General features: G+C 26.6%; 2 protein-coding genes and 1 long non-coding RNA gene across 3 annotated transcripts; 1 reads left to right on the plus strand and 2 right to left on the minus strand.

Annotated features, from left to right (window-relative positions):
• Positions 1–46: 46 nt before the first annotated feature.
• Positions 47–5,313, plus strand: LOC113559912. The gene is made up of 4 exons (XR_003406071.1): positions 47–229; positions 3,574–3,618; positions 5,115–5,168; positions 5,228–5,313. It is a non-coding gene; the product is annotated as an uncharacterized LOC113559912 (long non-coding RNA).
• A 1,921-nt stretch (positions 5,314–7,234) lies between these two features.
• LOC113559787 (ER membrane protein complex subunit 4) lies at positions 7,235–10,919 on the minus strand. The gene is made up of 5 exons (XM_026965541.1): positions 10,777–10,919; positions 10,552–10,634; positions 10,283–10,436; positions 10,105–10,222; positions 7,235–7,622 (listed from the first exon to the last, which is right to left on the minus strand). The coding sequence occupies exons 2-5, from the start codon at positions 10,599–10,601 to the stop codon at positions 7,426–7,428; spliced, it is 519 nt and encodes a 172-aa protein (XP_026821342.1). The 5' UTR covers positions 10,602–10,634; positions 10,777–10,919; the 3' UTR covers positions 7,235–7,425.
• A 9,198-nt stretch (positions 10,920–20,117) lies between these two features.
• Positions 20,118–22,498, minus strand: LOC113560034. Its single transcript, XM_026965816.1, has 2 exons — positions 22,073–22,498; positions 20,118–20,765 (listed from the first exon to the last, which is right to left on the minus strand). Exons 1-2 carry the CDS (start codon positions 22,496–22,498, stop codon positions 20,118–20,120), a joined length of 1,074 nt encoding a protein of 357 aa, XP_026821617.1.
• Positions 22,499–26,418: the final 3,920 nt, after the last annotated feature.

Below are 26,418 nucleotides of genomic sequence, written 5' to 3' on the forward strand. Positions count from 1 at the left end.
TAATTTAATCAATATCATTGTGTTTTCCTTAATCCGCCGATTCAAGAGATTGCCCGCTGTCTTGATAACCGGACTGAAGTAGATATTGATACAATTTTATTCATTTTTCGGATGTTTCATGTGATTATTGTTTCATATTAGATTTTGAATTTTTATTAGCCATTGGCCATCTACTGTGAAGTGTGAAATTGTGTTGTATTAAACTGTATCATTGCAGCTGCATTTTAAAGTAAGCGTTATTATTATGTTTTAAATGTAATTTACTAATAGATTCAAAGCTAGCACAAGAATTATGGGTCTGGTACAAATCAAATTGCATTGTTACTAGTATTTAATTCCCTGTTATGAAGATCTTATTATCTTTATAACAAACCTTTTGCTTAGCGAAAACTAGAATACTTTTATAAATTGTTATCAAAGAGGTCAATTGTGATGTGGACGATGTGATTGCCTCGTTTATTTAATTATAGTGGGTGGTCAAAATATGTAAATTTGTTATACCGTCACAGTTTATTTTAATTTTAATATAATTTTTACATCTCTAACAATCTCTAGGGTTAGATATATACAAAATAATAAAATAAATTTTTAAAAATAATGGTTTAATTTCGAATATCATATGTGTTGGAGCATTTATACATAAATTTATTGTTTTCTTGATACCTACATGAATATATTATGAGAAGAAAAAGTTGGGCAAGTGGCTATAGCTTTACTGTACAATAGATGTTGAAATGGGTCACTGTAATAAATGTGTTACATTTGAATTCAATGATATATCATTGTATATGCAATAGTCGAAATAGCTCAAAATAATTGAAAGGATGCCTTACAATTCAAATTACCATAAACCTCCATTTATCAGTTATCAACAAAACATTGTCAGAAATTACGTTTAGATATTTTAGCATAAATCTATGTCCCAAACTTATTATCATTAGTTTCGTCATTGTTCTGTGATAATTTAAATTTAAAAAAATAAAAGATATGTCATCCCTCCATATGGTGCCCTCCACTTCGAGCACTGTATACATGAAAAAAGATTAGAGACAATCTATCAGCCTATATTACAAAGTATATTTTATGATATGTATAGTCATATAGAGACCGAATTGTATACTTTTATGGCATGTTTTAACTATAGAAATAAGCTACAAATCCAAATCAAGAGATGTATAGATTAATTTAAAGGAAGTTTTATTTTGCACAAAATTGCACATTTCTGGTGTTTTTTATAAAAATGTACTAATTAGTACTTTTGTCCAAATATTTTTGAACCATAATCTATTATAATATCTATCTACTATCATTGCTATATTATGCTGTAATATAAAGTATTGGACTTTAATATCTAATAATAAAATTATATATACATCAATATAATATGACATAATTAAGATTATGAAGATACTATTACAATTGTCGATTACATACACGCATACTACAGTCTATCCGCATCAGTTGCAGTTAACTTGTGTTTTCACAATTCAAAAACATATTAGGTAACAGAAGAAATAATTTTACAGAAAAAAAACTTGGTAATGTACATGGCAATACATTTTAATTAAACATTGTAAATCAGTTTATTATTATTTTATTTCAATAAAATTAATTTTTTTTTTTAAATCTTATGTCTTAATATAATATTTAAGGGTTAATGCCAACTAATAAATAATAATATTGTAAAAAATAAATAGCAATAAAAATAAAATTTGAAGTGCTTATAATAAAAATTTGTATTTGATTTTGCATATTTCAGCATTTTAATTGCACATTTTTAGGAGTTGCCACACTAAAATCCAATCTTCAATTATGTATTTTAATGTTGCTATTATCAGTGGTGGATTTAGCGTCAGGCAAAGTAGGCAGTTGCCTAGGACGATAATTTTAAGCCAATATTTTATTGAGAATTTAGGTTTTTTTTGATTTTCTAATGTAGGGTGATTACTCTGAAGGATGGCAAATAAAAATGCTTAATATTTAAGTATAACATATTATTTTTGTTAATATAATTAACATTTCTTCTTTATTTTATAATACATAACAATAAACTATAAACGTCTAAGTAAATTATCGAACGACTGCCAGAAAGTATATCTAATATCTAAATATAAACCATAGATAACATATTTCGTTATTTTGTTTTTTTTACTAATTCGTAAAAATTATTAATAATCAGTCGTGGGTTGTTCGATCACATGGTGTACTCACTACATGCACAAAACATAAATAAATGATACATTTTATATGAATACGGGTGACGATCGGTTCGTATTGGATTGATAATCTAATTATAAACTAATCACTGTGAATATTTTTATATAATATATTTGTATGTACTAAAAGCAAGACTGAAAAAAATTAAATAGTTTATTTTTTTACATTATTTGTACGTTGTATAATAAAGAGTATAAATTTTTAAGTTTGAGTATGTGCTATTGTTTTTTACAATAATATAATTTAAATTTGATTGAACACGTTAGTTTGCTGAAGGAACTTAATTATACCTATATAATAATTATATTTAATTGGTAGAGCAAATTTATTCAAAAACAATGGTGATATATTATATTTTAATAAAAATATTGTATTGGTACTATTTACTTAATTAGAACAGTTTATTAACATAACCAATAGTTATTGTTTAGTATCAATATTTATGATTTATTTTTTTAGTAGTTATATCAAAATAAGTACTTAAAAATATGTTTTCTCGTTAATAAGTTTGATGGGGCGGCAAAATAAAATTTTCCTAGGGGCGGTAATTGTGTAAATCCATCTCTGGCTATTATGTAGAGTAAATTATTTTAATTTTAGTTATACAGTTAGTCAAATTAATTTTTGCAAAAAACATTACGTTTGAAAATATTGTCATGTGTATAAAATTTAATAATGCATATTATACAATTATACAAATTGTATGTAGCTTTGAATAATAGTTTTGAACTATAACAAACTAATTATTATTAGTTAGTATTATCATTTTGTTTAAATTTTAACTTAAAATATCTATAAAAATATTATGCTTTTATATTTTTTGATTTTGTATGAAATACTTATGAGGAACTTTGTAGTAAAGTTCAAGTATTTACTATAAAAATGACCATTTAATAAAATTTTAACTACAAAATAATTTAAAAAAATGTATTTCTAAATATTTTTTATATTAAATAAAAGCAATTTTGTTAAAAACTGGTTTAATATAAAAATTCCCGTTTTTCTTTACTAACAACAATTTGTTATACAAAACAACTCTCAAAGTTAAAAATTGAAGCATATTTTTTATTATACTTATTGTATAAACATACACACACATTAAAAAAAAATTATATCATTGTATAATCAATAATTTCATCTGCTCAGAATCTAAAAGAAATATAATACCACTCATTTTAAACTATAAAATATTTTTATGTTTATTCAATAATTTTCTGAGCTCAGTAAAGCACCTAGTATCCCCCTTGTGTTCACCCTAAATACTAGTAAAATACTATTATTCCAGCTTTAACGTCATAATGTAATAATCATAATATTATCACCTATAATTAAGTTTTTTTTTTATTTTGTTCTCAGAAAGCTGTACATCTTCTCAACAATATGGGCACTTTATCTACAATTGTAAGTTAAATACATTGAATTTTTAAAAAAATTAATTTATAGTAACTCTTTTAATTGAACAATTTTTGAATTTTCTGTGTTATTGAAAATATTCAATTAACATATTTATACTAAAATTTTTTATACAATGACAAAATATTTTTTTAAAACAATCATTTTTTTTTGATTGTTTTAAATTGTTTGTCTTTGGGTAAAACCATTATAAAATAAAATTGATTAACTGGAAAATACACACAGCAAAATTAAAATTGTTGTTTTATAACTAATAAATATTTGTAACAATTATTAAGAGCCTTTTTCTTATTTATTATTAGCCAACTGGCTACCTGCTTAATCGATAAAATAAAGATTAAATATTAATATATAATTATATATGCTAATATTAAATAAGCAGGTCATACCACTTGTGTCATTTTAGCTTTCTTTTAGGATGTCCTGGAATATTTTTTGGATGAGAATTGAGTGATAAGATGATAGGAGTGGTTAGGTTATTGAAGTGTTTATAATAGAACTGTGATAGTTTAAAGACAGCAGCGAGTATTATAACTAAGTGAAAAGTATTATTTAAAATGTAGGATGAGGCTTTCGAGATAATGTTATGTCTTCTAACCAAATGGGTCATAGCAATAATTTATATAGTAATAGCTTGATAGGTAAACTTTGTCTAGCAAATGAACATACCAATTTTACACATCCCCACTCAATAATCTGCCATCAAGACATGTTCTACTATTACAGGGCGTTGCGTGGAAATATATAGAATTACAGATTTATGTTGATATTCCACGTGCTATTTCACTGGACAGAATATAGTTTTATACTTTTTAATATTATGATCTGACAGAGAAGATAGAATTGGTCATTGAGTTAGTGTGCTTTCATATTTAATTTTTAAAAGAAATTTTGTAAGGCCAATATTTATTTATAAATATTACAAATTATAAATAAAGTTTCTTTAGTTTTCTGAGAATAGTATTTGAAACAGAAGATTGAGACTAAACATTTCAAGTTCTATTTACCATTTAAAATATTATATTAAGATTATAATTTCAAATATATACACACCAGTAAATAAATATATTTAACTACTGTTACTGTTGATGCCATAATGAAATTATATGTTTTATTTTCCACTTTCAACATTTTATTTTAATAAGTACATAACAACCATAAGATTATTTAGTTAGTTGTTCAAAATTACTATCTTATATTTTATTTAGTTTAAGGCACTGTATTTAGTTAAGTGGTTTAAGGCTTGTGATGTTAACCATGATGGTAAATTGATTATTATACAAATATTGAGATGTCTCATCTTTATATATTAATATAGATGAAGTGTTTGTTATTATTTATTAAATATTATTGTGTGTAGTCAACAAAATGAATAAAATGTTTTTATTGCTGTAGTTTTATTAAATTAATTTGAGTTAAAATATATTATATTGGATATATATGTATAATTTTAGCTATTCAATTTGTTTATTTATACATTATAGATTTCCTTTGGTCTGGGTATCTATACAGGGTTATACGCAGCACAAAACTATGAAGTAAGCTTTTTTTTTTTATGATTTCCTGTTAATGTTTAACTTATAAAAATATGTCACAGGTAGCTAAGGTTGATGATCCTGGAGTAATTATAGAAAAAATGAAAAAGTATTTAGAAGAAGTAATGAAGCCCAAATCATAAATTACTTTAAAATGTAAAATAAAGTTTAAGTACTGAGCTAATAAATTATTTGTTGTTACATAGAAAGATTTTATTTTTGGAAAATATGTTTGTACTATAGTTGTTTTTTTACCTTTGTATTTTGTTGTATTTTAATTCACCCAGTTAAAAAACAACAGTGTTATTTATTATTTAGGCTGCTCTTGTCTATTGTTCAATATTTATCAATTTTTGATACCAGTCACCAGAAGATGCAAATATTAACTGGGAGATGGTAAACTGCGACAAAATTTCACCTTTTTTAATATTCAATATGTAAACTTTGCAAAAAAAAAAAAAAAATTAACATTATACAAACTGCGACAATTTATTTTATATATTTAATATATATATACATATACTATGTACATAACCGATACATGTTAATCATTTAATTAAATATATATGTTATGGTATTGGTATCTATAACTTTAGATTATGTACCAAGAATGATTTTCTTTGTAGAGTAATATTTTCATTGTTTAAGAGGACGTTATACCCGCATGTGTTGTCTGTCTTACTAATGTAGATTATAGCAAGTTTTTGTTCAGCAGAACACATTTTGTGATGTTAGCTTTAATATTAGAGTAAATTTACATATTATCAAACTTAAAGGTAAGAATATTATCTAGGGTATCTCATAGGTTTTTATTGATATTTTAATTTTTAAGTGATTTATGGTTATGTAAAATATTAAAACTTCAAAATGCTCGTAACTCGCTTAAAAATTAAAATACCAATAAAAGTGTATGACATTTTCTAGATAATATTTTTACCTTTAAACTTGATAATAAGTTACTTTACTCTAGTATTAAAGCTAACATCACAAAATGTGTGCTGAACTCAAATTTGCTATGATCTACATTAGTAAGACAGAGTCAACACATGCGGGTATAACGTCCTCTTAAGACCAATTTGGCTCTGCATGTTTTTTTTAAACAAATTCATGTCGAATAACTGCTTATTTTGGAATTATATTTAAATTTAAATTTAAAATTGTTTAGCATCAATAATTGTTTGCCGTTTTGGCTAAACATTTGTGCAAGTTTCATTTTAAATACAATATTACACCACACAGTGCGTACAAACTTAACTTGTAATAATCTTGTACTTGTGAAGGAGCCAATATTTAGTATATTGAGTTAAAACTTAAAAAAAACTGGATTTTAATTAAAAATTTGTCTCCAATATTACATATTAATTAAATTGCATATGTACATAATAACATATAGGTATATATGATGAATTTATAGACCTATATATGTTATCGTATCAGTATGTATATAGTATTTATATATATAAATTAAATTGTTGCAGTTTGTATAATATATCTCATCGGTTTTGTCACAGTTTACATATTGACTTTTGGAAAAGGTGTAATTTTGTCACAGTTTATATACTATTTACGCCTATTAACTAACCAAAAATGCATACTTATAGAGTATCATTTATATTATACCCAAACAAATATATACTTATAAATATACATTCATATCTTGGAGATATGAATGTATTTAACTGTATTTAAGCTTTGGTCTATTTATCAAAATATTTTTATAATTCAAATTTACAACAATAAACTACAATATAATTATTTTTGTAAGGCTTATCAAACAATGTGTCTTAACCAAATTGAAATAAAATATATTTTATAAAAGTGAATTGAATACTAAGATAAAGGTGTTGCTAATAAAAAAAAACAATTGATTTCTACCCAAATATAATAGTAAAATAAAGTAAAAAAACAGAATCAAAATATTAATAAGTATTATGCAATACATATTTTTAAAGGCATCCTTGAACTAATATTTTCATTATATTTTAGCTGCTTTTGAATTCTTTAATATTACACATGCTACATTCATTAAATTTTATGAACTTCATACTACTATAAAATTATTAAAGTAAATAATTTAATAAAAAAAATGTGGCAATTATACAAAATTATCGAAAATATGCTATGTTATTAAATGATTCAATACACATATTAAACCTAAAAAAAAACATTGAAATATAATCACAATTTCCACACAAGGCAGTTAATTTGTCATTTCAGTTTCATATTATAGCTCATAAATTCCTTGAATTGCATTTTATGATTAACTTAAAACAAAACCACCTCCAGAGTATTCCATTCTAGTAGGTTGATTGATAAAAGCAAGCCAATCTGATGCATGTGTTGGTAATAAACCCATAGACTGGCATTTATATAACGCTAAAACAATATTAACGCAATTTCCAATGAAGAATATAAATTTTTGACCCCATGCTTGAGTTCCTTCAATGGTTTTAAATGCTGTAAAATAAAAATGAGGAGTTTTAAATATAATTTTTAATCTTTTTTGTTAATAGTTTATTATAAAAAAATAAAACGTTGCTCTGAATCTTAAATAATGAAAACTATATTCAGTAAATGCATTTATTTCAATAATGAAAAAAAGTGGATGGCTTTACTCTACAGTAGTGGTCGAATGTTAACTGTAATTCTAATCATTGATTGGATCGTTATAATAAATAAATTCAATGATGGTACTAACATTGTATATAAAAACAATTCTGACCGGGGTAAGCTAAATTATTGTTAACAATATTTGTAATAATATTAAAATGTTATTTTTTTCTCCAGTCGTTTTAAAAAGTACTTAAAATGTCTGCTTCTAACCAACTAAATTACAAACTATATCCAATTTTCTATTAAAAATAATACATTCAAGTAAAAAAAAAATGTTATAATTAATTTATTCATAACTCCCCTTAGGATCTAAAATGATTTATCTCCAATTTTCTTACAGGTAAGTCACTAGGAATAATTATGTTATTTTTTTAAGTTTTCTTATATGCTTTACGTTTTTGAATAAATTATATTATTCTATTTTATACACAAAAATTATAATACCTTAAACTACCTAGTACTTCAAAATGTTATCAATAAAATATTTTCTTTTTCTTTTTTAATTAAAATAGACAATATGCTTTGGTCAAATAATAAATTATAGTTATATACAAAAAAATTGTAGTAGTTGTATTTTTAATTTATAAATAACTAACCTAACTATTAGATAAATAACATTAATGATTTAAATATATCAAAAATTATACATTTATACTCAGAATTTAAAATATTAATATTTTTATTACTTAATTAAATAGTTTTTTTTTAAAAAAAATCTTTTAGGTTGTAAAAGTACTCTAAAATAATCACAAGTACCTATATGAATAGAAAAAATTAAACAATAATTTAATTTTAATAACAACTTTAGTTTTTTTTTTTTAAGAAATAAGAACAAAAAAAATACTTGAATATTATAAAATAAAATATAATTGGTTTAAAAATATTCCCCGCAGAGATATAAAAATGCAATGATTGTTTAATTATAAAAATAAATAACAAGAAGAAATATATTATGTTAAAACTATAAAAAGCAACAGCAGTGGAATTTAATTTTACATACATTATACCAATAACATGTTTAAACCAAGAAAAGTTTATTACAAAGTAATAAAACTAAAAATCATTTAGTTTAAAAAACAACATACAGTGAAACCTGTAATAACAGTCACGGAACCAAAATAATTGTCCGTTATAGATATAGGTGTCTGCTTTAGACAGGTTTCAGTGTTTAATAAGTAAAATTAGAAACATATTTGTTTAAAAGAAAATAAAAATGTTGTATGTATATTATATTAATATTGTACATATTATTATATTTTACATATTTGTTATAAATTTAATTTTAATATTTATCAGCATGTTTATGAATAGACAAGCCGCTAGACTCTCTACAACAAAGAATGTTCATCTTTTGTTTTAACTAGAAAGATTTACACGGTACAGTAAGTGTCATTGCTAAGAAAAATATAACTGCTAATATCTAAACTCTGTGTGCAAACCGATAGAAACTAAATAAAAACATTAGAATTACTTAAAATGGTTTTCTTTTATACGTATTATTACAATTTATTTCTATTTCATTGTATCTTAACTTTATAAATTCAATAAGTACTCACAATTAACGTTATCGAAATCAGTGATAATTCAATCTGTGTTTTCACATGTACTTAATTACGCTCTGTATTGATTATGTTTCGTAGTTTGTATGTACATAATATGATATTACATTTAGATTTGAACTAAGATTTTTGTCCGTTATGAAATCACCGGGGTAAAATATTAGTGTCCGTGTCCGTAATATAAAGAGTCTGTTAAAGACAGGTTGAAATACATTGGAATGCCTATCTTTTTGCTGGGAGCGGGTCATGTTATATACAGGTGTCCATTAAGTCAGGTTTCACTGTACTTAATAACTTGTTAGAATCAATTTTGGATCATAAAAATTTATAATTTAAAATCATTAAGTGTAAGTATAATAATAATACAGCTCAAAATTATGTTAAATGCATAAACTATCAGGTTTCTATGAACATAGTTTTACATCATATTAATGAATATACTATATTAATTGTTATTAATAATTTATGCAAGACAAATCTAATAACATTTTGACTCTCATTTGTGAAATGTCCTATCTGTTGAAATGTTAATTTGTTAAAAAAAACTAAGTGTATGATAATAATTATCCACCGAAAATTATATAGTTCTGAATTTATTATTTTTTATAGCAAAGTATAGTAAACTATTTAAATATGTACTAAACACATACAAAAATTTAATTTTTTATATTGAAAACTAGTTACAATATTTATTATCTATATTTGTTTCAAATTAAATCTACTAATTAATGGAAATAGTTATAAAAATTATAATATTATTAACTTACTTGTTTGTAGTGTAAATAATGCTTTAACTGGTCTCACTATCAACATACCAACCATCATGATTGGAAATATGGAAATGGAGTTTCCGGCCATATACATAATAAATAAATTCATAGGTACCTAAAAAAGCCAGAATATTAATAAATAAATATAAAATTTGAAATAGATAAACTTGAGTACTTGTTTTAGTGGTCCTAAGGCTAGATCCCAAGATTTTTTGATAATTAGTCGACTCGATTCACTGTCTCTTGTCAATTCAGTACCATTTTGTCCAGCTAATTGACTATATCCTGGCGGACTAACATTGTCTGTTGTTGACTTTTCATGTTTGTTTCTAAAGGATAAGAAGTATACAAAAAGAATTATCAAGAAAAATAAGTTTAACGTAATAAAATAATGTGTTATGCAAGAAATATGCAATATAGCAATTACTGATTAGATATTTTTACCTAGTAAAATCCAACGACCACTTAAAGGTTTTACTTTTGATTGTGGTCATTTTGTGCAACAATTCAAACACGTATCGGAGAGTCTAGAAAGGAAAGAAAAAAAAAAGTAAGATGTTTTCACTACTAATTTTTCTCTTGAAGATTTGTGAACGTTTCGGTGACTATGCAACACATATTAATAACAAACGTTGACAAGTATTTAAATCAAAAATCATAAATACTTACATTTTACAAGAAATCGATGGATACGACAACAATTGAGGTTTCACAAAAATTAATAAATCGTGAGACTTCAATAATTATTAAGATGATAGTGTACAATTTGTTTATAAGTATTGATAACAGATAACCGCTGATAATGTTTGGTCACCGCCCAGAATGTAGTGATCACGACGTTCGTCTTAAGCGCAGCGTATCTCGTCATGAATAACCAACAGAATACGTAGTATGATCACTGTGGAGTCCGGATTTTTATGCAAAACCATATTTTAACAAGCGTTATTTGATGGAGTAAGAAATGTTTGCATTTGCTAACCTGTAGAATCTGTCAAAAAAAGTTTTTTTTTTTGCATATTGATGCATATTTTGACTTCAGAGAATATTTCAAAATATTTTAGTTTATTTCCGTAATATTGGATTATATTAAAGGATATTCAGCAGGTTAAAATCACGAACCGCCGAACTAACTTTACTCCAAAAAATTTGAAAAATATATTATTGTACATTCCTTTAAAAACATTGTAAAATATATATATATTTTTTTTTTACTTATTAGTTAGTATTATCAATATTTTTCAGAATATTTTTATGGAATACTTCATCAATTTTAGCTGCATATAAACATCATATTTCAAACGTTTTAACAGAATATAAATCCGGACTCTAAATTGATCAGTAATACTCCGTCCCCGGGATTCCGTTCCTACAACAAATAATAGTATAATAGGATAATAGTATTATGTAGATAAAAATCTAATAACTCGTTATTGATAACGAATAATGATAAACATTAATAAATAATAATAAATTACTTTAATACTTACTTTAATAATTTAAATAATTATATTGTTATAGTGGAGAATCAGTGTTTGGAAGGAACGCGTTCAAAGGAATCCGTTCCATTTTTAGGAACTTATCGGGAACATAATTTCTTTTTCATGTATAGGAACGTTTTGGAATTTCGTTCACTTTTTAGAGGAACATGAACGATTTTTTTCGTTCCTTAAGTTCCTTTAAAGTAATTAAATCAACAAAAATGTATAGCTTCTTTTGAAATTTAGTAACTAATATAAAAAGTATTAAAATAAACCTGTATACGATATTATTGATAATGTTAAAACTATTACTAAATAACAATGTGTTGTGTTTAAAATTTTAAAATTAAAACATAGGCATTATGGTATAAAAATGTACCTATGTTTTTTTAAATTTTATTTTACTTCACATTTTTACCTTATGGTAAAGGATTTACTTTCTTTTTAACAAGAGGAACGTAAACGTGAACTAGTACCTTTTTCAAGGAACTTTCCAAGCATTGTGGAGACTGGAAGCTTGGTGGAATGATGGAACGATTTTAAGATTCCAATAATCCTAGAAAATTAATATTAGCATTAAAACTACTCAAAACTGACCGTCTGAATTGGAAGCTTTTATTCAATTGGTTGGTGCTCTGTGGTTCTTATGTTGACAAGTTTTTTCAAGGTAGATTACTTTATATAGTTTTTTAAACGAATTAATGGCAAGCCATAATTCCAAAAAAGATATCTCCCAAAAATGTTAAAAGCTTTCTTTATCTATGTATATAAGGTACCAGATTTGTAAAAAATACTGTTATGTAATTTTGACTTTTTTATAGTACGTATCAAACATGTACATGAACACCTATCTAATAATTAAAAAATAATGTAATACAACATGTTCGGGAATAGAATTATAATAATTAAGAAAAATATCAAAAATAATACCTGCATTTAATACAGTGTCGCGACACACCTGCCTGATGAGCCCAAATGTATCGCGAGAAGTACTAATATTAAATGCACAAACTTTATTAACACTATATTTACAAAAATTAATAGGTATTATTCTTATTTTTTTTTATTATGTATCACAGAGTACGAAAATTTTTAATAGTGTGTCTCCATAATACAAAAGTTAAGAAACACTGATTTAATATATACATACCTACTTCTTATAAAATTAAATAATTATATAAAATTTTCATTGACAGAGATGACACAATTCATGTGTTTAATTGCTGTTGGTCCTTATAAGTTTTAACTAGTATGACTCACTTAATATAATATAGTTAATATATCTACTATGCCTAATGTCCTAACAACCATAACTCCTAATACCATCGAGTATTTATTGTATTACTAACATATAATACATAGTAAACGTTCATAATAAATATTAAATAATAATGTCAAAGTTGTGCTCTAATAAAATCATTTATCTTTTTATGTCTATGAATTATAAAAACCTTATAAATATTAATGTATGTTGTTAAAAAACTGAATGAAATATTTTTAAATCAATTTTCTTTTGGTAATTTTAGAACATAATCTTATTGAATTAGTTAATATGCTAGCTAATATACAACATATTATTTTATTTATTTATAATAATAAATGGGTTAGAAAATTGAAAATTTTTACAAATTACATAATTACAATCATTATAATAACACTTTACACTTATAACAAAATATTAAATTAAATTAACAATTATGATAAAAAAAAAGGTATATTAAGAACTTAAAGTAGATTAATATTAAAAAATTAAAGATCGATAGAGGGATCCTCATTGGCCATTAACATTAAACATAATAGGCTCATTTTTTATATAATTACTCGAACACATAGGAAAGGAACCCTAAAAATTAAACAATGGGATTTTATCTCTGGGACTTATTATTATTAAATTATGGACACTTTAATAATACATTTTAAAAAGAGATTTTTATCTGAATTACCAAATTAGTAGCTTGGAACTAAGTCGATATGTCCGTAATACACTTACAAGCACCATTTGTCAATGATGCGTTATCTTTTCCACGATAATCTATTACAAGAATACAGTAACAAAGGACAAAAAAAGAAGAAAATATTTTCAACATTAAAATCATGTTCCATTATATTTGTTAACATAAAAAATGAATTTTACTTTATTTATATTAGCAATGAATATAATATTAATGATATTTGTGTATTTAGATTCTGTAAAAAAATGAAGAGATACCAGAGTATGATAAAATTGATGCAGAACAACCAATGAAAATTTTCATTGCCTGAGCTAAATTTCGAGGAAACTATAATAAGCCATGTCAAGAGAACCTATCAGATAATTATAATAATTGTATGATTTAATATAATAATTATTCTCAGTAATGACATATGTCAAATACATACATGTAAATTAGAACATTTCTTTTTATAAGACTGGAACTTATAAAATTCTGTATTAATAAAAGGATATTAACTAAAAGGAACAAATTATTTGTTGATTGTTATACTTATTTGAATTTAATATTATTCCTTTAGCAATGTTTATTAATTATTATTATTGACAAAAGTTAATATAATATGATACATTTATTTATAAAAATCATATTTTTTGTTGACAATATATCATGGAGGTTATAAAAAATATTTGATTAAACAATATTAAAGCATTATATTTTATAATTTTTATATATTAACTAAAATAAATTATTATTATAATAATTTAAAAGTATTTTTTTAATTAAGTTTATGGTAAAAAAATATTATAATACTATTATATAATGATGTTTTTATATTATTGTTATATTAATAACTTATAAATAATACATAAGTATTAATAATATAAGGTAACTTCAGTGACCAACCATTATTTTATTAACAATATTAAAATATTTTTGTAACTAATTTCATGGTTAAAAAAAATGTTTATATAATATTGTACATCACACCAATAAGATTTATATATTGTCAAAAAAAAGTTTTCTTGCTATCTGGGTATATCTTATTTCCTCTTCACACAATTTCCTACGTTGATAATACTATTTAATTTATTGAGAATACCTACTCACGATTGACACAATTAACTTGTAATATAATATATTAAATCTACCTATTAATTGTTTATTGTTTATCAACAATGTGCGTATGTAGATTCCGCCGGCTATTGACTCCGTCGGTTACTGTTTATAATAACTATATATCGATACCACCTGCTACAAATTTTTAAACCACCATTGTTAGATTTAACAAATTCCATATTAAAAAAAAAATTTAATTTCCGTAAAGTATCGCGTATTCACGTCGAATGATCAAGACGTAACTGACGCCTAATGTTTTATAAAATATGTCGAAGTAGCACCTATAGTTTATATCCATAATCTTATCATAACATCCAAAATCGTAATTTAAACTTTTATTATACTCAATAAGAAATAGGTGTCTGTTCTCTATATTATTATTATTATCGCTCATCAAAACTACGTAGGTATACATAGTTACAAAATACGATTACATTTTTAACGATAAAATTTGGTTTGTCGCAACCCATGTGTATCATTGTGTAGGTATACAAATATAACTTTAGGCTAATGACCTGTGATGTACTTACTTCTAATAAAAAAAAATATAATATAACTTACATATTAAAAAAGTTATATAAATGTAAAGTTTATTTCAACAAGCGTACTTTTGAATTTCTATGTAATTTAAAAAAATTTTTTATTTATGACGACAATTATTTTAATGATTTTTAACCAAAATTAACGTTTTTCACTTAGTCGTTTTTTTCCGTGTCGTTACCGTTTATGTATATATCTGTATCATAAAAAACATTTATTTTAAACCTTTTCCGGGTAAGGCTGATATTATTTTAGTATAATATTATAGTAACATGTGCAATAATAATAATAATTTAATTTGGTCGATTGTTTTATGTTGTAAACTTAATACTAAAATATATAAGAAAAATCTCTTTAAAATATTAAGTACCTACGCTATTTTTTACGCTTATTGAGAAAATAACGTGTATCAATATATTATGCTGTGCCTTCTAAACGACATAACGTACCTACATTATCTACAGTACATTTAACGTACCACCTACACTATATATTTCTTTCGTATAGGAGACTTACTTCCTTTTACCAAAAATATTGGATGGAATATATACCTTAAATTGATTTATGATTTTTGATTGTTGTCAATGTTCACGATTCACGACACGAATAATACACGGTTTAGGTTACGACTATATTATATAGCATGTATGGTGTGTTGTAGTGAATGGTGATAAATATTCTTTGGGTCAACGTATACAGGTTACCACCCGTAAGGACATTGTGTATTTATATAATATCTGATGTCTGTGTAGGTATCATTTGATCGGAATATAAAAATAGGGGTCCATATTGAATGGATGCTAACACAGCTACAGAACGTTTTGACAATAAAAACGTTTCTGTATAAACATATATGTACAAAAATTAATTACAATATTACATTATACAGTATCAGATAGGTACCAGGTACCTGTAGCTAGACCGTAAACCCTCTGTCATCCTTTTTATACTAAGAACACAATATACTTACCCAAGTGATTTATTTTCTTAATGTAAGAATGCATTTCAAAACATTATTTTCGAGTACCTTTTTATAAAGAAAATACTTTATACAGCATACCACTGTGAGCCCGTGTCTCGGTTATAGGGTGAATCACGGAGATGTTTCTATTTTACAACAGAATCTTATACAGGGTGATTCACCGAATATGCTCGCTCATATTTTTTTCTTTAGTAATAAATTCATTTAAATTCTGGTTTTTGGAATATTTGAAGGTTTTTTAAAGACCATATCTTCAATTATTTAAATTTTTATACTGTTCATGAAATATTTTGTGCTTTTGTGATGATTCAAACTTATTTTTTTTAAACAATAACTATTTTTTTTCTATTCTGGTATATCTATGTGATTTTTTTTTTAAATAAGTAGGTATCTAAATGAATGTTCGAAAGAGTACATTTTTCTTAGTTATTATATATGCTTAGTAATTACCAAGGACGATAGTCCTTGAAAATTTTTTTACAAAATATAAAATAGATGTAATAGGTAGTATATATCGTATGTATTAATGTATTAAGAGGATGCAGAACCCGCATATGTTGTTTCCGTCTTACACACGTGAGACATAGTAAATTTTTGTTCACCAGTTTCAATATTGTGTTGTTAGTTTTGATATTAGAGTGAACTGACCTATTATAAAATTTAAAGGTAAGATTATTATCTAGGGCTCCTCGTAGCCTTTTATTGATATTATTATTTTTAAGTAAGTTATGATCTTTTTGAAACTATACATCATAACTCACTTAAAAATAAAAATATCAATAAAAGGCTACGTGGGGCTCTGGATAATAATCTTACTGTGCGGGCCGGGAGCGTATGACCTTGTACTACACGCACCCCGGTCACCAAAATACTTCGCGCGTCACACACACCAACTGACTTGTATAAATTGTGTGTACATAATATGTAAATATCACTCTACAGGAGGTGGACAGGGTCATCGAGCAAAACCTGTGTGCTAGTATGTAGGTGGTGTGTGTATGTGTGTATATTTGTGGGTGTGTAAACTATATAACACAGGTAACTCAAAATAATTTGTAACGCAGTAGAAATTTGGTAAAATGAATATAGTATAATATGACAATAATTGATAATAAATTTACGGCCCTTTTGGCCCAAAAAATAAAAACTGTATAAGAATGTAATAAATAATAATAATAATGAGATGCCGATTTGGCACAATACTGATAAATAATATTATACAGCTAAACGCCAAATAGTATTGTATAATAAATTAATTGTAAATAATAATAAAAACTCACAATTTATTGTCGTTGCCCGGCTGGCCAGCTGCTACCTAATCTAGCCTATATAAATAATTTCTCACACACAATAAATAAAATAAGTAATATAATATAGTAAGTTAAAAGATTCACGTCTACGTTTAAGTAAAAAAGGTGGCGATTAGCACCTATAAATATAATAATAAAATACGGCGATTTGCGCCTAGCAATAATACGATTTATAATAATGGACATTTGAACATTTCATGATGAACTTTGCATAAATTGTAAAATATTAGCTATAAAAATGAATACATATTTTATAACAAAATACTTATAGTTTTTAATCTATTGAGGAAGGGCGATATTCCCCACTGCCCCTCTCTAAATCACCACTAAATATGTCTATTTTCGTAATACTTTTAGTTTAGTGATGAGCACTATTGAAAAGTTTACACTTTTTAAAATACTTCCAAAATTACTAAGTCAATAAAAATTCTAATTTATTATGATATTACCATTTTGTGCACCTTAATAATTGTTCCCACTAGGAACTACCAATAACTTAACTTAGTTACGGCACTATATGTATACAAACATGCTGGCTAATATGTGCTCATTACACACATTCATTGTAATAAGTAAACTTATAAATATAATAAATAACGGCCAGATTGTCACCCCTAAACCCTAACACAAATCTTTAACACTGACAAAAAGGACAAATCGTATTGTACGGTCACGTATGTAATGGCATAAGATGTCTGGCTCTCTTATTTACCGCCAGAGAGAAGGGATGGGGCTGGAAAGGGGGTTTGACGCCGAACTGCCGAAGATATAGTTGTAGTTCTTGGAAACGTAAAAGCCTTTGATAAAGCCGCCTGCCAGTATATTTTCGGTATGGCCGTGTCGTTCTTTTCGACAATGCGAAATGCGAATACATTTCCCAACATAATATTGTTACTATTGTATAGTACCTAACATTAATCTGTTCTCTGAAAACCGAGTCCTGCGTACTATAATAACTCGATTTCTTTTAACGAGCATAGTATAATAGTAAAGTAATCAGTGAATTTTTATTTGGTTTACATTTACTTATTGTAATGATGTGTGTAATTATACTTCGAGCATATCATAAAAAAAGTGTAAACTTTTCAATAGTGCTCATCACTAAACTAAAAGTATTACGAAAATGGACATATTTAGTGGTGATTTAGAGAGGGGCAGTGGGGAATATCGCCTTTCCTCAATAGATTAAAAACTATAAGTATTTTGTTATAAAAAAGTCAAATATTTTGAAAATTATACAATGAATAGCAAATGTCTATTTGATGCAAATTTCAAGTTACTATGTCAAAATTATAAACAATTTTTAAACTACAAAAGTATAGTAAAAATTTAAACTTCAGACGATCGTTTAAAATATTTAGAGTTAATTAAGCTTTACTTTTTCAATAGTTATTGTAAGAACTTTCTGTCTTTGTTGTACGTGTTTGGTAGTATAGATTTAGTTTGTATTTTATAGATAGGAGGCTTGATATCAATTAAGAAAATATTCGTTAGTTTTTAATCTTAGTTACAGTTTCTGTACCACTACATACAGCAACCGTCCAACTTAAAAAAAGGTTTAAAGTTTTATACGAAGTAACTAACAAATTTAATTTTCTTGTACCTTAAAATATTTTAAAGCGTAGTGAACATGATGTTGTAAAGGCAACTTATGGCTCAACTATTTTATAAAAATGACATCAGTACAGATATAATTAGACAAATGTTATGTATTAAAAATATATTTAAAGATTCTATAAAAACAATATACAACATAAAAAATCTTTTGCAGTGTCTATTAGACATTTAGACAATGATGTGGCCTCTATTTAAAAGATATTTTCAGTGCATGTATTATTTTCCTAACATTGCCCGTCACTGTAGCAAATGCAGAACGTTCATTTTTTAAATTAAAAATGACCAAAAATTATTAAAAAGGACGTCTCACCCGTATGTGTTGTCTCCGTCTTACACACGTACGACATGGTAAATTTTCGTTCACCAATTTCAATAGTGTGCTTTTAGTTTTAATATTAGAGTGAATTGACCTATTATCAAACTTTTAGGTAAGAACATTATCTGTGTTCTCTCGTTGGTTTTTTACGATATTTTAATTTTTAAGTGATTTATGATCGTTTTCAAATATTTAATAATTTCATACTTATAACTCACCTAAAAATTACAATATCGTAAAATGTCATTTGTGTTGGTTTATCAATGATCTTAACAAAATTTATTATTCTGTAAACATACATTATTTCCAAATAAGTTGTTCCATAGTTTTCAAAAGTTTTTGAGGTAGAGTGGAAGTTGACATTATATGAGAAAGTAGCATTAATATTTATTTTTGTGGTGTATGATATTTGAATACTATTGTATACCCTCTCCTATCAAATCATAGGTCATTAATTCATCAATGACTCAAAATTTAGATACCACTGACAATAAGGGGCATTAGAGGCCTCTAAAATTAGCTGGCACCTAGACCTCAAAATTGTAGTTGCGGCACTGCGCATTAGATAAGAAATAAAGAACACCACATTTGTATTGTATTTTTAAGAGCATGTGGTTTAATTAAATTTTAAATTTTATTTTGTTATCATTTAAAATATTGTCATAGCGTACAATTTAAGAATAAAATTAAGACTCATAAAAATCAGTTGGTCGCGAACTACCTGCGGCTACGACATTGACCCATAGACGCGTTTTCACGGTCTAACGCTCGGGCGGCGTTTTGTTTAGCTCTGGCTTCGGCCAACTTGGTGGTGGCTGGTCTGCGACTGCGACAACTTGCCGTTCTAGGTTTCTGTCTTTTGCATATCACGGGTGACGATGGTGGTGGTGGTGGCGGTACGGATGACGACCTCGGTCGTATGTAACACGGTTCCGGTTCCTCCGTGTCCGGACACGATTGTTGAATTTCCGGTTCGATATCAACTGACACATTGAAAAGTTTGAACCGAAAGTTTTGTACCTCACGCATGATGTTCCTCTCCAGGAGTGGTTCAATCGTGTGCTCCAATTCCGGTACATTGGCCCAATACTTGCACAGTTCAATCATGATATGATCCAGGAGTTCAGTGCTTACATCACACCGGGCCAGATTTAAGGCTGCAAACGAGCCGCGCATCCTGCGTCGCATTTCCACCCAGTCTGGTTCGTCGTCCGGATCGGCCAACGCTATCTCTGCCGCTTCGACTTCTGCCCGTTTCCTTTCCGCGGCACTCGGCTTCTCGACACAGTGTGTGGCTTGTATGTCTACTCTTTTCAATTCTATCCGATCATTAGCCTCGTTTATGGCCCCGTGTATTTCCATTACCTACAACAAGCAGTCAATATAAATTATTTATTCAAAAATAACGCATAGTAAAATTATTGTTAAACAAAAAAAAAACTATTTAGTCATCACAAAATAAAATCATTTGAATCATTTTATTTTATTTTTATTAAAAATTAGTTTTTTTGATTATGAAAATATAATCTACTATACATAATACATGTAGACATTTCAGGTAATAGTTGTTTTGTATCATGTACCTACTATAAAAATAAAGGTTATAAATAGTGCGTAATAAACATAATACATATGATTGGGCTATTACAAATTTCACACAATACCTACTTATTAGCTGTTTTTATGTATTAAGGGTGGACAATTTGTGGCTAGAATCTTATTTATAAAATCAAAATTTACTTATTATTATTATAAATTTTAATATTTTTGGTAATACATTTATAAAATTTATCAAAATATATAAAATGTATTTATAGAAATTTTAGCTCTTTGTATCAATGTATTTATCCTAGTAAGTTGTAGTTTGCAAACATATTTATGTTGACCATCTATATTATATGATCCCAAGTTGTCCACTATATATTATATTTTAATAAGTTGTGGTACCAATAGTAGAAAGATGACTAAAAAATTGGGAAATATAAATATTGAAAAATTAAAAAATGTATACTAAATTATAATAGTCTTGTCAAATTTTTAAACAAATATTATTATAACCAGTTAATTATAAGTCATACGACATCCAGGAAGATTTGTGTTTCGTAGGACCAAGTAGTTATAATAATTAACGTAGCCACGAATTAATTTCACTTAATACATTAAATTGCCTGCTAAATACTAACAAAATAGGTAATTTTATCGTATTCGTATTCGGAATCCAGTGACCAATAACATCGTTTTCAAATAGTGTGCACTGTGAATTAAGTGCCGTTTATTGTGCGTGTGAGTATAGTATTGTATCGGTCATCAATTAATCATATAGTGTGCTGTACTTACTATGTACAGGTTGTTTAAACGAAGACATATATTATGTGTTTTTAGGGGTCTTAATAATATATTTCGTCATTATTTGTTCATTCTATGTTCGGTGTGACGTGAAGAAGATGGTTAGAGGATATATTGTATTCAATGTATTAGTTTTTCAACAAAGCATTTAAATAATTTCATGATTTTTTTTCTCGGGCAAAGTTAGACTATTAAGCTTCAAGAATGATTTACATTGTTTAATTAAATTGACTACAGGAAGTGTGGAGGATTAATTTATCAAGTAATTTTAACGAAAAATGCATAAGCGGGGTGTAGGCCTTAATAATAAGATATAATGGACTGACCTTAGCGGCGTCCACTCGGTCGTCGACGTACATCAGGTCGATATCACATTGTTCGCTTTGGTTCGCGTCGTGTTGGTCGCGATGTCTGAGCACTTCAGCCCATACGGCCAACCGGACCTCCTCGTCGCCGGCCAGCCACTCTTCGCGGTGCTGCCAGTAATCGGTTACGTAGTTGCATCGGTAATAAAGTTCACACCACTCGTTGATCACGGTCGGGAACCACGTCTCGTCGTAGAATCGGCCTAGAGTCCGGAACAGGCTTTCGCTTGTGCACTTTGTCCATTTCCACTCAACCGAGTCCTCGAACCGAGTGACACAGGGCCCAGCGCGTGCAGGTGGACAATCAGTCTGGGCTGGACACCGCTTCTTTTTTAACGGCATCAAAAATGCACCTGCGCCATCTTCCTCGCAATCGGTTCCGTTCATGGAGGTAGTTATTTATATTGTTATTGAATTAGTGTCGTTCTGTTTATAGTTTTCCTTCGATAATTGTGTGCACTGTAACCGGCAATTTAATTGGATTTACTACGTTTTTGTTAATTTGTCAACTCATTAATTTTGTTTTTTGTAATTTAAGCCACCACTGGGCGTCGAAGATTTGTTTGACTTCTCAACGTACACGGCATGTAGTTGGTACCTACCCAAGTAAACATATCACGCATAGCAACTGCAGCCGGTTTTAGCTAGATACACTATTAATTATAATATAATTGTTGTAATAAATAATAATATAATAAATTAAGGAAAACATTATAATTTGTCACAATATTAATATAACTCGTTCGTATTTATGTTTGTAATGTCGTTAATACTTACTAGTTACTATACATTATCAAAATTATCAATTTTAATTCGGCTGTGTAATGATTGTAATCGTATAAAAAATTTTAAGATGAAAAAATTGAATTTTAAGTGCAAGTAACTTTTAAATTTTAATACTTTTATTTTATTAGCTATTTATATTTTTAGTTTATGTTGTAATTGGTAACGCAAAAAAGAACTATAGCGTATTAATGTATATTATGAATATGATGTATAATTATCGCTTCTATCGATAGGAACTCATAATAATAATAATTTTTATTTATTGTAACCAAACATATATACATTATACAATAAAATATAATAAAATAAAAAGTTACTAAACCCCTATAAGCCATAGTTTGTAGTGGGGTTATGAGTTCTATTGTTTTACCTTTTACATAAGATTTATAATATAACAACGAAATAATTTATAGCTGTTCAAATAGAGTAGGTACATATATAAAAATGATAGTAAATATTAATTACATTTTAAATTAAAAGTATAATGATGTATTTATAATATTAATTAATTTATAAATTTTTTATATATAATAAAATTTTGGAAGCTTAATATATTAATATTGTATTGGTTTGTCAGTTGCCATAAGACATGTCCGATGTATCTGCATAGTACATACAGAATAGAATGTAGATACTTTTTTAATATAAATAGGTTCGCGTAACGCGTTGTACGTCTAGTACTTACTATTTAAATGTTTTTAAAATTATTAATAATATTAAAATGTACTGATGGTTTCACTTTGAGGTATCCATGATTTTGAACAATTCAATCTTACAGATACATACAACATTTTGTTAATATAAATTTAACATCCTGTGTCGATGCACTATGGAATTTGAACGAAAATAAATCAGGATTTGTGTCTAAAGATTAATAGACTGTTGGAAAAAGGAATTCTTACAGTACTGAGTATCGACAGAGGTATTGTTATTTTATTATCCTTATTTTCTAAAGATGAGATCGTCAATACATATTGTTCGGTCGTGTAGATAAGTATATATAATATATATATGTGTGTGGGTGTATGTGTGCATTGTATGTAGGTACCCGTGTATATATTATAGTTAAATGTTACATGCATTATGCGTATATTTTAAAAGATATGTTGGTATATAATTCCTTTTTGTCCCTTACTCGACCCTCTTTTCTCATATTATTTTCAAGTACAAAAACACGTTTTAAAATTGGAAATATAATGTGGAAGTAACGCGTATATTTTATACGTAAATGACAAAAAAATAATACTAAAATATTATGAAAGTATAATAGTTGTCACTTATTAGTTGTTATAACTTATATTACATAAAGTAGCATTTAAGATGAGTCAAAGCACACGCACAGTTAACCAATAATAGTTTATAGGTATAATTAACAATGTATTATATACTTTAAAAAATATGTAAACTTCCTAATGTAAAAATAAGAAAAGTATTTTGAACCAACGTAGTGCCACTTACTATAGTTGTTGAAAATTAAATTTCCGAAAAAATATTTTTGTTTCGAGAGAAAATATTTATCTGGAGTTGATTTAAACATAATTAAGCAACTTATCGGAATACGATACATTGTTACTCATTTTGATAGGGAAGTTTTATTTCAATAAACCATTTTTCTCATTATTTTATATGTTTTCATTAGAGCCATATACATAACTGTCTATGATATTTTATTTATACTCTCAAATAATACTCAAAAATAGTGAGACTATAGTAAATTGGTGTGTCAATATTAGACCTTAAAATTGGCAACGTGATCTTGAGAAGAACCACACCCTGTACCTACGCCCGAAACATTGATTCAAGGCTGTAAAATGTAGGTGGGTGTAGGACAAGTGGCATAAGATATGTGCAGTATAAATGAAAATCACCAGAGTTACAGGTAAGAGAGGAGTGAAGGGAGCCAGAGTGGCATACACCACCCTATTTCTTTTTATGTATGTACCTACCTACAGCTGTAGGTACAACAGTGGGGGTCAGTGCTGGTGGTCCATTTCAGACGACCCGGATTCTTATCTTCCCTCCCAAAAGAGAAAGCCAGCCCTTTCCGAACGTGCCGTGCGCGACTACAACTGATATTTAAATGTGATAAATTACAATACTGGATAAAAAAAATTGGAAATCATTAAATATAATAGTTATATTATATTTTATTAGTAGATACTAAAAGTGAATTGTGCATTCTAAAATCCAGCATTCTACACTTTTAGAGTAGGTACCTAAATAAAATAAAATACTTATTTTGTTATTTTATTATAATATGCAACATCTTTTATTTATCTTTTTTTTTTTATTATAATCAATAACAATGTAACTAGGAACTAGGTATTTTTATACCCGAAAAAAATATATCCAATGAAGACACTTTTTAGGTCAATATTGAGCAAATTTAAATTGATTCACGGCATTCGGTTCACTAGTAATTATTTTCAAACTTAATTTTTAATCTATTTCGAAATCCATAGTGTCATCTATGATCATAGTGTGGACCGTAGACTTACGAGTAGGCAGGTGCCTACGCTCATATCTTTTGTAAATTGTATTATTTAAATTTATTTGAATTTAAAAAACCTAGACTTTAATACCTATAATAATTAAAATATTATAAATATTTCAAAATAAACTTTTTTTAAATTTAAATTTTAAAATATTTAATCAAAACATCTATGATTATGTTTATAACCTATACCTACATTATAGAGTTTATTTTTTTTCTATGTATTCTGATAATTATATGTATATTATAAGTACTTCAAATGTTCAAACAATAATTTTTTGATATACCTACATAATATATAATATATTTATTATCATATTTTAATAGATTTCATAAATTAATAAATCAATGTCAATCATTTTGTAAACTGTAACTTTTTAAAAAATAATTGCGAAAAACGGAAAGCGCGTGTATTCGCTGTAGTATGTGGCGTTGGTATATCAATGAAAATAGTGTGTTTCAATAGCAAGCGGCTGAAGCAACAAAAACGCAAAACCGTATAGCATACAGTGATGGCCCGGGGTACACGCGTTAAAATCGCTCTAGTTTGGCGCGCTGTATACATGGGCGCAGGAATTTTTCACAGGGTGTGCAAAATTATTTTAGTAGGGGTTACTTAAACTAATACAATTTATTAAGATAAATATTGTCTCTATAATATAATAATTAGTTTATAATAAATTTAAATTTTTTAAACGCTGTTTTATTGATAATGAAAATAAAGAATATTATATGTATATTTAATATTATTATATTGGCTATTGTATAAAATAAAACAATTATTATAGTTTACATATTACATATTATTACATAATATACAAATAATTTTACTGAATATACAATAGCATTTATATTTATAATGGTAATTTTTTCTATATTGGTGTCAGTGTTTTAAAATCACCAATAATTTATATCTAAAGAGTTTGCAATTTTATGTTCAATAAATATTGTCAGTAAGGCATCTAACTTTTCTTGAGCCATTGTACTGCGTAATTTACTCTTAACTATTGCCATTTTTGAAAAAGCT

This window comes from Rhopalosiphum maidis, chromosome 3 (genome assembly GCF_003676215.2).
Source record: "Rhopalosiphum maidis isolate BTI-1 chromosome 3, ASM367621v3, whole genome shotgun sequence".
Lineage (NCBI taxonomy): Eukaryota > Metazoa > Arthropoda > Insecta > Hemiptera > Aphididae > Rhopalosiphum > Rhopalosiphum maidis.

Bases quoted from the DNA above. Each gene is read 5' to 3' on its own strand.
- LOC113560034 (XM_026965816.1), bottom strand. From the start codon at position 22,498: ATGAACGGAACCGATTGCGAGGAAGATGGCGCAGGTGCATTTTTGATG. The intron at 20,766-22,072 runs GTCAGTCCATTA...TGCTTGTTGTAG, and splicing joins ACCGAGTGGACGCCGCTAAG to GTAATGGAAATACACGGGGC.
- LOC113559787 (XM_026965541.1), bottom strand. From the start codon at position 10,601: ATGACCACAATCAAAAGTAAAACCTTTAAGTGGTCGTTGGATTTTACT. The intron at 10,437-10,551 runs GTAAAAATATCT...CTTATCCTTTAG, and splicing joins TGGTCGTTGGATTTTACTAG to AAACAAACATGAAAAGTCAA. The intron at 7,623-10,104 runs GTAAGTTAATAA...TTTATTTTACAG, and splicing joins ATTATTTACACTACAAACAA to CATTTAAAACCATTGAAGGA.